This window comes from Urocitellus parryii, chromosome 4 (genome assembly GCF_045843805.1).
Source record: "Urocitellus parryii isolate mUroPar1 chromosome 4, mUroPar1.hap1, whole genome shotgun sequence".
NCBI classification, from domain to species: Eukaryota; Metazoa; Chordata; class Mammalia; order Rodentia; family Sciuridae; genus Urocitellus; species Urocitellus parryii.
In genome coordinates, this window is record NC_135534.1 from 207,612,897 (window position 1) to 207,626,859 (window position 13,963).

Genomic DNA, 13,963 nt, shown 5'->3' on the forward strand with positions numbered 1-13,963 from the left:
AGCTGGGCATGGGAGGTTCCTGGGTGTGATGGGGCTGTCGCTACCCCCGAGAGCTCCTTCCCATCCAGATGACAGGTCCTCTCTTGAAAACCCCAGTCTCCTGCGACAGCCCTAGGGAGGGAGCTGGGGTCCTCTGCAGATGTCACACTGTCCTACAGAAGGTGGCTTGCCTCTTGTGAGTTTCACATTTATAAAGGTCTTGCCTGTCTTTGGTGGAAGCAGGGCATGCGTGTGGTCTGGAGGATCCCTCGCCTGCAAGAGTTTGGTTTTCCCAGCCCCTGTTCACTTCAGCTCCCTGTTGGGCAGGCGCACGCTCAGGAGGGCCTTGGGCAGTCCCCCACTCCCTGGTTTATCGGCTCACCCAAACCCACAATTACCCAGCTGTGACTCTGGGTGTGCTCTTCCCAGGGAGGAGTGGTGCTCATGTGCAATGGGTGGTTCATGGCTGCTCCATGTCACTCAACATGCAGGGTCACAGGCCACCCTTGGGATGACCCAAGCACTCCAAAACCAGCAGCAAAAGTGTGTCTAAAAACGTTGGGACCAATGGGTGCTCACAGAGGTAGCACTGGGGGTGGGTGGCAAGGGAAGCCGAGTGTGGCGGCAGGTGGTACGGTTCTTTGCACAGAGACGGCTGGGGAACCACCAAGTCATGGTGGGCACGGGAGGCTCACGGTTCAGAGGAAGTCTGGAATGGCCACAGGACTGGGGGCCGATCCGCTGGGGAATCAGAAATGCCCAGGGAAGTTTTCTCTGGAATAGTCAAAATCAGATGCGACAGAGCTACCCTTCCAGCTAACCCACTAATTGTATTCCTCCAACTTTACATCCCTGACCCTTGTAAAAGGATCGCATTGAAGGCGCGTTTTAAGCTGCATTTTAATAAGTCAATAAGAAAGCTCAAAATTATTTAAAGCTTCTTAAAGAGGATTACATTTGATTTCTTGTGGGAATTCTGGGTATAGAATACTAAAGGCGTCGAGTCCTGCCTGAGGTCGTTCTCCATGAAGGGAACCAGCCATTTTGGACAACCACGTTGACTCTCTTGTGGTTCCACTGGAGACGGTTCTGGACAAGAGGCTTTTGTCACCTGCTGGCAGCATCAGCCTAGCCGGAGAGGTCTTCCCAGGGGGACCGATCACATTTTCTGCCGTCCAGCAAGCGTGGGACTGTCCTCTGCAGCTTCTTTTCCCGACCTTTCACATCAGGCTTTCCTGATGGGCAGACCCCGCAGGTGGCTGGAGAAGCCCAGGTCGGCATCCTGCATCTGGAGGCGAAAGACACACCGGGCAGAGCAGATGCTCCATTCTTATTCTGAGCTCACCATGGGTCCCAGCGCCAAGGCGGGTCTGCAGATGGGGTCATCATAGGACCCCAGGCAGGTCCAGCCCCTGACCGGCCTCCCTGCCGAGGGAACCTAGGGGTGGGAGGGAGCCGACTTTGAAGCTGAGCAGAGAAACTTTTTCTCTGAACGGCCTTAAATTCTCCTGGCCCGAACGCCTCGGGAGGAAGGCCAAGCTGTTCCCGCTCAGGTTCTCTGCAGAACTGGCACATACTGTGAAACGCGGCCCGGGTCCCTGCTCAGCATTTTGAGTTGGCCTCTTCTGGGAGGTTGGCCTGTGCCTGCCAGGCCCTCAAGCTCGCTGTCTTGCGGAATCCCTGCAGTCGTTTCTTTTCCCTTACCAGCCACTCCCCTCTGTCCCCCGGGTGCCCCACACTTGGTCCCTAGGCTGGACACCTCCAAAATGCCCCTCCAGGTCAAACACCAGGAAAATATCACTGACCACACTGTCTGAGACCTTCCCCACGGGACCCCAGCCTCCTGGGCAGTGTGGGGGAGCTGGGTGGAGAGCTCTGGGCCCCCAGAACTCAGCCTCTCTCTTTGGGGTCTGATCTGTCTCTGTGTGAGCAGTGGTCAGTAGTGGCCACATGAGGTCAGGCTGGGCCACCTGGACACAGTGCATGGCACTGGGTGGTGCCCACGACTCACTGTGTATCACTGCGTGGACAGGTGCCCCTCTGAGCTCATCCGCGTGGAAGACCGGAACACACGGCGGTGCCCTGCGGCTGGAGAGCCTGGTGGGTTGTACAGTGTCCCCCCAAAGATAGGGCCAAGGTCTAACCCCGGTACCTGTGAAGATGACCTTATTTAGAAATAGGGTCTTTGCAGATGTCATTAAGTCAAGGGTCGCAAGATACCATGCCAGATGGCAGGGGAGGCAGGGTCCCGGGAGCAGGCCCGGGGGAAGCAGCTGAGATTCCCGTGACGCGGCTGCGAGCCAAGCAGCACAGGGGACTGCCCGCAGAGAACCTTTGCTGGGAGCCCCGAGGAACCAACCCCACCCTCCTCTCCCTTCGGCCTCTGGCCTGGAATGTGAGAAACGCGTCTCTGCTGTCTCAAACCACCAGGTTCCGGCGATTTGCTGTAGCACTCCTAGGAGACAAGCCCAGAGGAGGAGGCTTGGGGCCAGCAGGCAGGTGCCCTGGAAAGGTCTTCTGACCCCTGTCAGTGACGGTCACTCTGCAGACCTCGGGGCGGCCAGAGCGTCCACGGCCTCTTGTGTTTTCCTCAGTGTCTCACATTGAGCTGGCTGTCCCGTCTGTGCGCCGGGTGACAGGAAGGCCAGCAGGTACCAGCCAGGTGACCAGCGGGGTGACCTCTCTGAGCACTGACCCGGAAAGCCAGGAGAAGCGTAGGCCTGCTTCACAGGAGGAGGAGTCTCCATTCCCTCACTGGAAGATGCACTGGGCACCTACTCTACACCGAGAACTCTTCCCAGCACTGGAAACAGAGCAGGAAACAAAAAAATACACCAGTCTCTGCCACACAGTGCTGACATTTCAGCGAGAAGACGGAGACGATGAGAGAGACCCTCCAGTGGCATGCGCGGCTGGCTGGCGGCTGGTGCTGCGGGGCTACTGCCAGGGGCTGAGGCCAGTCACAGGCGCAGCCAGGTCAGGCAGGTCAAGGGGTCAGCAGGAATCACGTACTCGGGCCTGGTCAAGGCACTGGGCACATAGTAGTGGCACAGCTCACATTGCTGCTGTCCTCCAGACCAGCTGACCCCTCTACTCTCCACACAGTGCTCCGAGCCTTCCTGTCCCTCCTCCAGCCCCCTGTCTCGGGCATTCCACAGACCAAAGCAAGCTTGTGGGGTGAGGGGAGGGCTGCCCAGACTCGGATGGACGGGTTGGGGGCTGTGAATCCCACCAGTGGTCACAAAGGAGGGCTCATGACGTGGCCCAGCCGGATACGATCGGCCACAGCCACCTGTTCCCTCACTCCATTCCTTCTAGTCCAGAAGATGAAAAAGGTCCAGATTTTGCAATTTCCTTGGAAACTAAGAGAAAGGCTCTGTGGGGAGAATGTGGAATCGGTGTGAGGGTACTGACCACCTCGGCCAACCTGCCGGGGCTGAGGCTGGGGGAGAGCAGCCACTAATGTGCGCTCAGGGATCGCCACAGTTCTGGGTGGACCACGCCCTGTGCGTCCCAGCTCCTGGGAGGCAACCCGACCTCTTGGCTCCTGGCGTGTCCCATCTAATGGGGAGGTGGGCATTTATCTGGGGCCTGGGCCAGGCCAGTTGGTCCACGCTAACAACGTGAGGTTGGTCCACACAATATCAGCTTGCCCTTTGCTCCCCAGCAGCTCTGTGGGCTGAGGGTCTTACGTGAGAAGACGTGGGAGGGAAGGGACCAGACAGCGGGGTCTGGGTGAGACAAGGGCCCAGCTCTCCTCAGCCTGGCCCTTTAAAACCCAAACCGTGGGCTTCATTTGCATTTAGATCTCCTGCTCCCCCTTTTCATCTAAAGACAAATCCTCACAAAAGGCTGCTTAATTAGACCAAATTAGATTTCCACTCAGCAGCTTGTCATTCATTACAAAACGCTGCTCTTTTCCTATTTTGGTAATTACAGGCTGGTCTCCGCCCGGCGCTGAGCTCACTCCAGCCGTGGAGTATGACCAGCATTCCTGATTTTCTGCAGCGGAGAGCAAAATTATCCAGTTGCACCAAATCTGTCTCTTTTATAAGTTGGATCAAGACTGTCGCGGGCGTCCCCCACAATAACGGAACCCTCGTTCTTCTTCATCCTCCCATGATCGCCAGAGCCCCAAGGAGTGAGGGCCTTTCCAAGACTGGGCTGAGGAGGATCAGACCTCCCACGTAGCGATCCTGCCCTGTGCTGGGGACCTCTCCCTGGGCTGCACAACCCTGCTGCTCCTGAGGAGCTGCCCACAGTCACCCGGGTTGGTGGCACTGGCCATCATGTGCCCTGAACACAGAGCCATGTCATTTCCAGCTGTCACCTGTGGAGACCTGCCAGGCAGATGGGTTGCCCCGGCCTGGGTGGCTGGTCTCCGTCCTGCGGTTCCTCCACACTTCCCAGGCCTAGCCGGTGCAGTTGGGCCTCCAGGGGCCTCCCCCCAACCCAGCGGGCCTCCTCAAAGTGGCTTGGGGCCCACAGCCCCACGGTGAACCATCCCAGGGCCCGAGCACCATCCCAGGGCAGCCCGGGTAGCTTCCTAGGGAGCACGTGAGCCGTCCATCCCAGGGGCAGGGGCGCTGATGGTGGTGGGACGGCGGCTTCACTGGGCTTCTGCAGTCCCCGGCACCTGTCCCAGCTGAAGACATTTGGCATGGTTTGCCGCGTGAGGGGCACTGAAGAGTCTCACCAGACCCCAGGCTTAGAGATCGGGCTGAGGCCTTGCCCCAGGGCACAAGTGGGAGCCCTGACTCTGCCGCCCAGATCTGATGGGCTGCGAACCCTCCCCCTGCGCTGGACCGACTTCCCGAAGGCAAGAAACAGGCGACGTGGGTCTAGACATGTTCCAGAAAGGAACGGCAGAGCGGAAGGGCCCCAGATAGCAGAGAACTCAGCTCCTCATTTTACAAAGGGGAACTCTGAGGACAGAGGAGGGGAGACGGGTGACCTGCTGCTGAGCCAGATGTGGTGGAAACCACCACCCATCCATCAAAGGGTCACACTGTCCTGGTGGGGCTGGGGTTTCTTAGTGGGTGCCGATTCCAGGGGGTCCCAGAGGAGGCGGTATTGAAGCAACGAGCTCAGGAGCCCCAGGAGTGGATGAGGGGGGCAGTGGCTTGGTGCCCGGGGGGCCTGCCACTTGAGCAGCTAGGAGGCCAGAGGCCGGGAGTGGAGAGTGAGGGGCCACACAGGAGCCTGGAGCCGGAATAGGCGCCCTCTCTGTGGAGCTGGGCTCCTGCCACATAAGCGACCAGAGGTCCACCCTGGGTACTGTCCTTGTCCTTTCTCCACAGCAGCTGAGACCCATTAGCTCAAAAGCCCACTGACGGACGCAAAACTCAGAAATTTAAACACCCACTTGTTTTTAAAATAGCCGGAACAAGCAGATTTTCAGCCCCTCAGGGTCTGTCTGCATTGTCCACCCCACAGCGCTGCCCGGGGTGTGCTGGCCTAGCTGGAGCCTGGGACTGTGAGAGCCTTGCTGCCAACGCCCTTGGGAGCTGCCTGACCTTGAGGCACCCTAGCCGGGACCCCTGGCTGCAAGCCTCTGGGTGCTCCCCTCCCTGCAGCCTGTCCAGGCACCGCCCAGCGAAGCTTCCGACCCGCGCTCCCTTCATTAGCCCCCAAATCTCCCTGCGTCTCTCCCTCCCTGGCTTTCCCCATCTTCGCAGATCACAAGGGACAAGGAACGGTGACTTGGTGACTCGGGCCCCATAAGTGGCCACTGCCCTGCTGCCGACGGAGGAGGAGCAGCTCTCTGTTCCTACACAGCTGCCCGCGAACCGCCAACCGCCCCACAGCTGCAAAGAGGCAGGCCGTCCCGTCCTCCCCGTTTGGAGCTGAAATCAGTAGCCGCCCGTCCTGTCCCCGGGCGACCCCGGCCTCATTAACAGGCTTCCTTTTAGGGCGCTGCCTCCGCCCCACGCCCTGCCGTGCTGGCGGGGCGTCTCCTACCTCGTGTTAAACTCCTTCTCATTTATCACAATGCGGCTCTTTTCTTATTGACATGGAAATAAAACTTACAATCAATGAGATATGATGAAATATACATCAAAACCGGAGTCACGCGGGCGCTTCATCTGTTCTCGGGAAGGAACAGGGTTTATGGGGGGTGGGGGGACAGGGAACGTTTTTCTTCCCTATTACATGATGCGATTTTCAATGAATCTATAAAGAAAATGAAAACACAAATAGAGTAACCAAACAGGATGATCCCTGCAGCTGTCAAGACTTAAAACAGTTCAGCTTTCCTTTGATTTCTGTTTTAAGTTTTGAAAAGTACATAGATCATCCTCTGCTTTCTCCATTCCTTCCTTTCTTTCCTTTTTTTTTTCCCTTTCCTTTTCCTTTCACAGGAGGCTCCTCTTCAGTCTGCCCACTCTGGGTTCACCAGTGTCGAACCCGGGCAGCCAAACTGACCGATGACCAGACGGACAGCCTCTTATTCTCGCACCGTCAGCCCGAGGCCCGCGGTCTCCGTTGGTGGCCCCTCAGTGGCCCAGTTGTTCCCTTCCTTGTTGGAGTCCACATCAAAGCAGGCTCATGGGGGGGGGTCTTCCTCCTGTGAAATGGGGTCACACTGGAGTTGAAGGGGAGCAGAAGGCTTCCCACCCCCGTCCCCACTGTGCGCCAGGCACTGCGCGGCCTCTGCTCTAAATCCTGCCATTATGCCAGGAGGTGGGGACAGTGGATGCCCATCTCAGGAGCCTCAGACAGGTCAGGCCCACCGTCCAGATTCTGGTCCTCTGTCTCACCAGGGCGTGACCAGGGCCTCCACGTGGCGCTGCCTTCAACTTTGTTTTTTTCCTGAAGGTCACAGAGTCACGCTTCAAAACAAGTCTGATGTGACCACTCCCTTCCATGCCCCAGGTAATGGTCAACTGTCCAGCTGGTCAGGAGAGGGGCTGTCTGCCCCCTGGTGTCCTCTGCTTGGCCTCCTCCTGTGTCCCTGGTGCAGACCAGGGGGCTTTGGGAGGAAGCAGGTGGACAGGGACCTATACCCATGTCCCTGGACTTGTAGTCCAGGACTCCTTCTCCCCTGCAGGGCAGCTGGCCTTCCTAAAGTGAGGCTACCCAAAGCGGAGCAGGGACACCTGGTGCAAGGGGATCCATCCAGGTGGCCTTGCCTTCCAACAAAAATCTCAAGGAGATCCCAGAAGGCTCCAAGAGACACGCTGCCCCCCAGCTGTCACCATGTGGACCATCAGAGCAAGAGGACCAAACGAGGGGACCATGGCAGCCCAGAGCCCTGCTCCTTGTGCCCCACATCCACCCCCACAGTCCTGCTTCCTGCAACTGAAGCCAGGTGTCCACAGTGAGCCACCCCAGCATGAGACCACAGCCACACGTGAGCCTGGAGTGTCCTTCCTGTGGGAGTGTCGACGTTCTTTCTCCTGTGGAGAACACACATAAAGCTGATCATCAGCGTGCAGCTGAGTGGCTTTGACGAGCTGTGCCGCTGGCCCCTCTGCTTGGTCTGAGACACTTTCGTCACCCCAGAGGAGCCTGTGTACCTCGAGCAGTCATCCCCCCACGGGCGACCACCAATCTGCCTTCTGTCCCTGGGTGACCTCATCTGGACGCTTCACCTTCGTAGACAACGCGTGGCCTTTCGTGTCCGGTTTCTTCCCTTAGCATTCTGTCCTGGGAGCACGTCCTCGCGGTGGCATGGGCCAGGGCCCCATTCCTTCCCATGGCTGAGTGACATTGCGCTGTGTGGCTGGACCACATTTTGCTTATCTTCTCCTCCGTGGAGGGACATTTGGGTGGTTTCCCTTTGGGCCACCGTGAACAGTGCCGCCGTGAACACTCGTGTGTGGATGAGCTGAAACACGTCTTTGGGCACCGTCTCAGGAGTGGAATTGCTCGGTCGCGTGCTGATCCTCTAGCTCTGGAGGAGCCCTCCGACATCATTTTGTGGTGAGCTCCTACTCATCCTGATGGAGGTGGAGTCGCCAGGGATCTCACCCCTGGCGAGGCCGAGGTGGCCGGCTCCAGGAGCGGCTGCTTTATCTAAAGCCTGCCGAGCTCCGGCTAAGAACTCAGCTGCACTGTGGAGTGTCCCCCATGGCCCTCTGAGCTGGGGGCCCTTGTTAGACCAGTTTTCCAGGGAAGACAACTGAGACTTAGAGGCTAAGCCACGTGCTCAAGGTCACGAAGGGTCACGAAGCCAGAATTCCACGTCGGGAGGCTTGGCCTCAGCCGTGTTCTCCATCCCTAACCCCGTGTGTCTGAAATGTGCCAAATGATTCTGTTTGGGCTCAGAAGGTGACAGGTAGGGGCTGGCAGCAGCAGACCTCTGGTCCTCATCTGGCCAGGCACAGTCTGCTGTGACAGTGAGCTTGCCAGCCGTGAGCACACCCACGTGGACAGCAGGTGCTGACCCACAGGTGGCCAGAGTGCAGCCCCACAGGCAAATCACCCAGGACACAGATGAGTGCCCACCACCGCAAAGTCCAGGCCTGTCACCCAGAACCGCTCATGACCGTGACTTACTCGCTCATGACCGTGACTTACTCTTGTCTGCCGTGGTGCAGACCTAGGGGGCGCTGTGTCCCCACTTTACAGACAAGGGACCTGGGTCCCCATTGACCAGTGTTCAGGTCAGGACCACAGGGTTGCAGATGGCGCAGCTGCTGTCCATCCAGAAGCTTGGGTTTGGTGGCCACATGGGTGATGATACCCACTGCCTGCCTCCCTCAGGAACATCCGATTTTGCCCAAGAGAAGTTTCCAGGAGTTCATTGCCCAGGCTACCTCCTAGGAGTGACTTGGGTCTCTTCATTGTCTCAGATGACACCTAGCCACTTTTTATAGCTTAAAAAAAAAAAATCTAAATCTTGGTGTTAGTTCCTCCCGATCTCTCACGTTTGCCTTTTTTCAAAACGCAGTGCGAGTCGCCCCCCATCCACCTAAACCTGCTGAGTTAGGGGGCCCCAGAGGCCGCGGCGCAGAGCGGATGTGTCCGTGTGCCTTGTGCTGCCGCAGCCTTCTCCGGGTGTGATCAAACATCAAGCTAAGTAGCAAATAAATCTCTCCATCTCATAAGCGGCACAGCGAGATCATGTAAATGCAAATGAAGGACCTGGTTTCAAGCTGTCGAGGGGGAGGGGAGGGAACACCAGGGCCCTGTCACCACCTCCGCCTCACTCAGCTAGGGCCATACATCAGCTGTGAGAGAGCGCGGGCAGCAGAGGGAGGCTGGCCGCCCCAGGGAGCAGCCGGGCGGGCGGCAGGGCACAGGCAGCCAGGGCGTGAGAGCAGACAGGGCAGGTGCCCTGGTAGACCCTGGAGCAGCGTCCCCACGGCCCCGGGCTCCCTTGGAGCTCATCCACAGAGTGACTCTGGGCCACGCGGGAGTGACCGCAGCCACTGTTTGCCCAGCAGGCTCCTAGAGGCTCTGAGCGCTACAACGGCCCCTGAGGTTGGCAGGTGAGGGCAGGAGGCCAGGCAAGCTGAGCGGCCTGCCCAGGGCCACGCGGGAATCCATCTCAGTCCCACAGGACGCCACTGACATGCGGGTCTTCCTGTCTCTCCCACGTGGCCACCAGCTCCCCCCCCCAGGCCTCCCTGAACCCTCCGCAGCCACCTTGGCCCCCCTACAGACTTGCTGCAGGGACCCGATGACTCTGAAGAGCCACGGCGGAGCTGCTTCACAGGACGCAGAGTCCTAGGGCCTAGCTCAGCTCTTTGGCTTTTGTAATGACAAAAGTAGACTCTCATCCTCCGAAGCTGGGCGCTGGTGACACACCTGCATGCAGGCCGGTTCTGCTCTGCCTCCTTCCAGGTTTTTTCCAACACGGTTTAGAAATGACGGTCGGAACCGTGGTGTATGTAACGTGGTGGATCCTGCTGAGTCTTTTTTTCACTTGACATTATTTTATGTGCCTTTGATCACATGTAGATGTGGTCTTCTGGTATGTGGCTTTGTAGCATCATTATGCAATGTTCAACTGCCACTCAGACTACGCACGGGGTTCAAAGCACCCGGCTTCTCCGACGGCAACGCCTGGGTCCTTTGATGCCTAATGCGCCTACTTTACATGATTGTTTATCTGAGCCTCTCATTATGGAAATAAATAAATATCCTCTATGCTAATAACGATCACAATTTGCATTTATATTGTGGTTTTCATTCGAGGATCCTAAGTTGTTTTACAATAATGAACTACCCCTGCGTGAGCACGGTGTTTGCGTGTGCATCTGTATGCATGGGTAGAGCTATGTACAGATATTTATTTAATAACTACCAGGCAATAACTGTGGGCTTTCACATCTCTAGGCTTTAATAGGATGCAGGAATCTTGAGTGGAGGCTTTTCAAACGACAGACAGACCTTCTTTGAGTTGAGACGCGGACTAGAGGTCAGTGAGTGACCCTGCGTGGGTTGCCAGCCGGCGGGGAGTGACCATGCCGTGGCAGGGCTGGCTCTCGATGCGCTGAGCGTCCTGGGCAGGGAGGACCCCAGCCTCCAGCTCCCCTAGAGACCTGCCAGGTGGGAAACAGCCCGGTCCTTGGTCCAGGGGTCCCTCTGGGGCCTCATGAACAACACACCCCACAGACCTCATCCCTTTTCAGTGGTGGACTCACTAAGGCTTGAGAAAGGGCTCTGGAGGGCTAAGACGGCGCTTGAGCTGCGGGGCTGGGTCACCTGGGTGGAGGCTGAGGTCAGGCTCCTGGGCCAGGTCCAGGGGAGGGAGGACCCCAGAGCAGAACCTGCAGGAAATACCACCTTGACCCGCTCTGGGAGGGGCCAGGGTTCTCGCACTGGCCACTGGCCCCTCTGGGGGCTGCCTGGCCCCTGGGTTCCAGTGACATTTCGGGGCCTGTCCTTCGGGCGGCGAGTGGAGGGAGCCATGGCTGGAGGAGGAGCCAGGAGAATCCCAGGACCCCTGGGACAGGGAGAGAGAAGGTTTTAATTAGAGCTGAGAGATGGGAATAAGGCAGGGAGGGATGACATCTTAATCAGGTTTAATGAAGCTGTCTGCTGGTGGGGACAGCTGTCACCCAGAGCTGTGTTCCAGCCAAGCCACTCGGTGAGGAGGAAACTCAGGAAAAGGCGGTTGATGGTGCTGGGGAGGGCGGGGTGGCCAGAGTCGAGCGGGGATCTGCCTCCCACGTTTGCCTCTTGATTCTGACACCTGGGGACCAGGGACTCCCACCGGGGAGCCACTTTAAACGCCTCCAATGTTCCACAGTCCCCGGGTGAGAACCCAGGCACGCCTCTCCGACGGAATCAAGGACTTTGCACAAAATACCACAAGGATTCAGCCATAAGAAATGGTCTGGGGGCCAGAGGGCTTCGTCAGCCCCTTCCCTGACTGAGCCTCGACTTCCCATCTGTCCAGGGGCCTGGCACCAGGCCCAGTGGAACCCGGGTCTGTCCCCGCCTCTCTTTCCCCCGCCCCCACAGTCACCGTGGGGGTGTGGTCTCCAGGGTGTCCGGTCCCCCCCCCCCCCCCCCGCGTGGTGTGGGCACCACCTCTCACAGAGGCTTGGCGGAGCTCTGGGAGGAACACAGGAAGCTCTTAGCACATGCTCAGCAACACAGTCAGCACTCAATAAAGGGGGCTGCTAGAGGCAGTCCCTGGACAGACACCTGCCTTGCATGTAGGAGGTGCCCAATAAATGTTTGTTCTCTTGTTTCCACCTTCACTTTCTTCAGCAAGACAGCGTGGTGGGTCTCAGAGATCCATGTGCAGGGAGGGTGCTCTCAGACTCCATGCCCTGCCATCTGCCCCAGGACCTTTGCACCACCCAGCCTGAGAGCTGGCTGAAGGGCCCCTTTTTGTCTGCCACGAGCCATTTCTCATCCTGGGCAGGTGGGCTGCTTGGGGACTCCTCGAGCTGATCAAAGCTGAGATCTGGGACTGGGTCCCATCAGTTCTGGGGACGTCAGAGGGAGGTTGCCATGGAAAAGCCAGTGACCGGGAGGCCTCAGGTGGCTTTGCTTGGCTTCTCGGTGGCAGCTGGTCTCCGACAGCTGTCACAGACTGCTGGCCCTGGTCCCGGAGCTCAGGGCTGGGCGCTCCTCGGAGCACCTGTTTGTCAGGCCGAGCTGGCTTTGCACACCCCTGAGGCACCCGGGGACCTGCAGCCCCCTCGGTCACGCAGCGGTTCCCCTCGGGCTTTCGGAAGCCCCCTGGGTCAGCTGGGCACCTCTGTCCCCCGGGAGCTCCAGCACGCATTCCCCCCTGGGATCTTTTTCTGGGCCAGCTCTGCCCAAATGCCAACCCAAGATCTCTGTGGATCCTGGGACTGCTTTCCTGACCGCCTTCCCAGGCCCAGCCAAGACGTAGCTCCCGGGTCGGGAAGCGTGTGCCGGGTCGCCCTGTGAACCGGCAGCGCGCCCACCGCCCCGTCCACCCATCGCAGCAGCCCCCTGGGGTCTCCGTGGGAGCTGCTGGGTCTGCTCTGCTCCTGGTGTGTGCAGCCACGGTGCCAAGAAGTCCCAGCCCTGCCGTCCTGTGGGGGCAAGACCCCCCTTGCAGGGAGTGGCTCTGGGCACAGGAGGAGTCAGTGCATGGTCCCAAGCTGTCGATGCTGAACACGCGCTCACTGAGGGGGCAGCCAGGAGCAGGAGGGTGGCCCGTGTTTGAATCCTGCCTTGGGCACTCCTTAGCTTTGGACAGACAAGCTCGAGAGCTCTCTGGCCTCCATGTCCTCGCCCAGGAAATGGGGACGGCAGGACACCCCTTTGCAGGATGGTGGTGAGCCTTGGCAGGAGTGGGCGGGCCTGGCCAGGGACGCCACCCCCCCGGGCGCAGTGGTGGGTGACACTGCCGCGGAGCATGAGGCCCGTGGCTGTCCAGTGGGGCCACCTTGCTGGGCAGATGATGGGGGTGGGGAACCCGCTGTGCCTCTAGGCTCCTCTAGGGACGAGGAGACGCGACTCCTCAGGGACTACAGCTCCCATGGGATTTCAGGTGTGGGAGGCGTTTGGGGACAGGTGGAAGAGAGAAGGCGACAGGGACTCCAACAGCTCCACGAGGCCCACAGGTGTCCTCTGCCTGGGCCGGGGACCGGCCAGGGACCGCTGGGGTTTCCTGCCAGCGGGCACTTGGGTGCGACCCGCAGAGGAGGGAGCGGGTCATGGCCAGGGCAGGAGGCCGAGGACCGGGGGTTCCTCCGAATGGCCCCCTCTGGTAGGTTCTCGGGAAGTTTCAGCTGGTCCCACGGGTGACAGTGTGAGGACTCGGGAAGGCCCCTTGCGTTCTCAGGGACACGGCGCCGGCCTCAGAAGTGGGTCAGAGGCACCGGGCCCAGTGGAACCCGGGTCTGTCCCCTCAGTCCTGGCGTGAAGCCGCGTCTCCCGTGTGGACCGTGTGGACCGTGTGGACCGGGGAGCCTGTTGCTCGGGCCACAGGCAGGATGGCCTGGGGTGAAGACACCAGGTGGAGGGACATGGAGACCTGCACCCCCGACTCCTGGCAGCTCCCAGGCACCAGAGGCTGGTCTTCGAGGAGCAGCGGGGCACGGCCTGGCTCCTTCCTCCCCCCTGAGCAAGGACCCGAGCAGGACTCTGGCTCTGGCTTCACTCCCCGGTTCCTCGGCCTCAGCCAGCCTCCTGGCCACCTGGGCCTGCCTGTCCTGGGAGGGCCGTCACGTGCACAGGGCGTTGGGAGAGTCCTGGCCTCCACACACTAGGTCAAGGCCAGGCCCCTCTCGAGCTGGGACACTCACAGTAGGCAGGCATGGCCAAGGGTCCTCCAGGGACCAGTCAGCCTGGCCCAGGACCACCAGTGCCTGACCTTCTGTGGCCTGAGCCTTCACGCCAGATGCCTTCCACTGCGAGGGCCATTCCGGGTGTGTCCAGCACTTGGCCATCAGTCCAGCTGTTCACCGTGGACATGTCTGTTGGATGGGCACAGTCACTCGTTTCTCTTGGGTGTCCAGGAGGGCAGTGTTGGACTATAGGACAGACATATGTGTAGCTTCAATGGATAATACACTAGCAATTTTCCTCGGTGGTTGTGACA

General features: G+C 59.3%; 1 protein-coding gene across 2 annotated transcripts in view; it reads left to right on the top strand.

Moving 5' to 3' along the window:
- Cfap77 (cilia and flagella associated protein 77) overlaps window positions 1-13,963 on the top strand; it is a 118,586-nt gene that overhangs the window by 48,753 nt on the left and 55,870 nt on the right. Inside the window, exon 3 of one of the 2 annotated variants that reach the window (XM_077798155.1) lies at window positions 6,489-6,525. The exons of the other annotated variant lie outside the window; for it this stretch is intronic. Within the exon in view, the coding sequence (XP_077654281.1) occupies window positions 6,489-6,525 (37 nt within the window). The remainder of the gene's footprint in view (window positions 1-6,488; window positions 6,526-13,963) is intronic. 2 annotated transcript variants of the gene reach the window in all.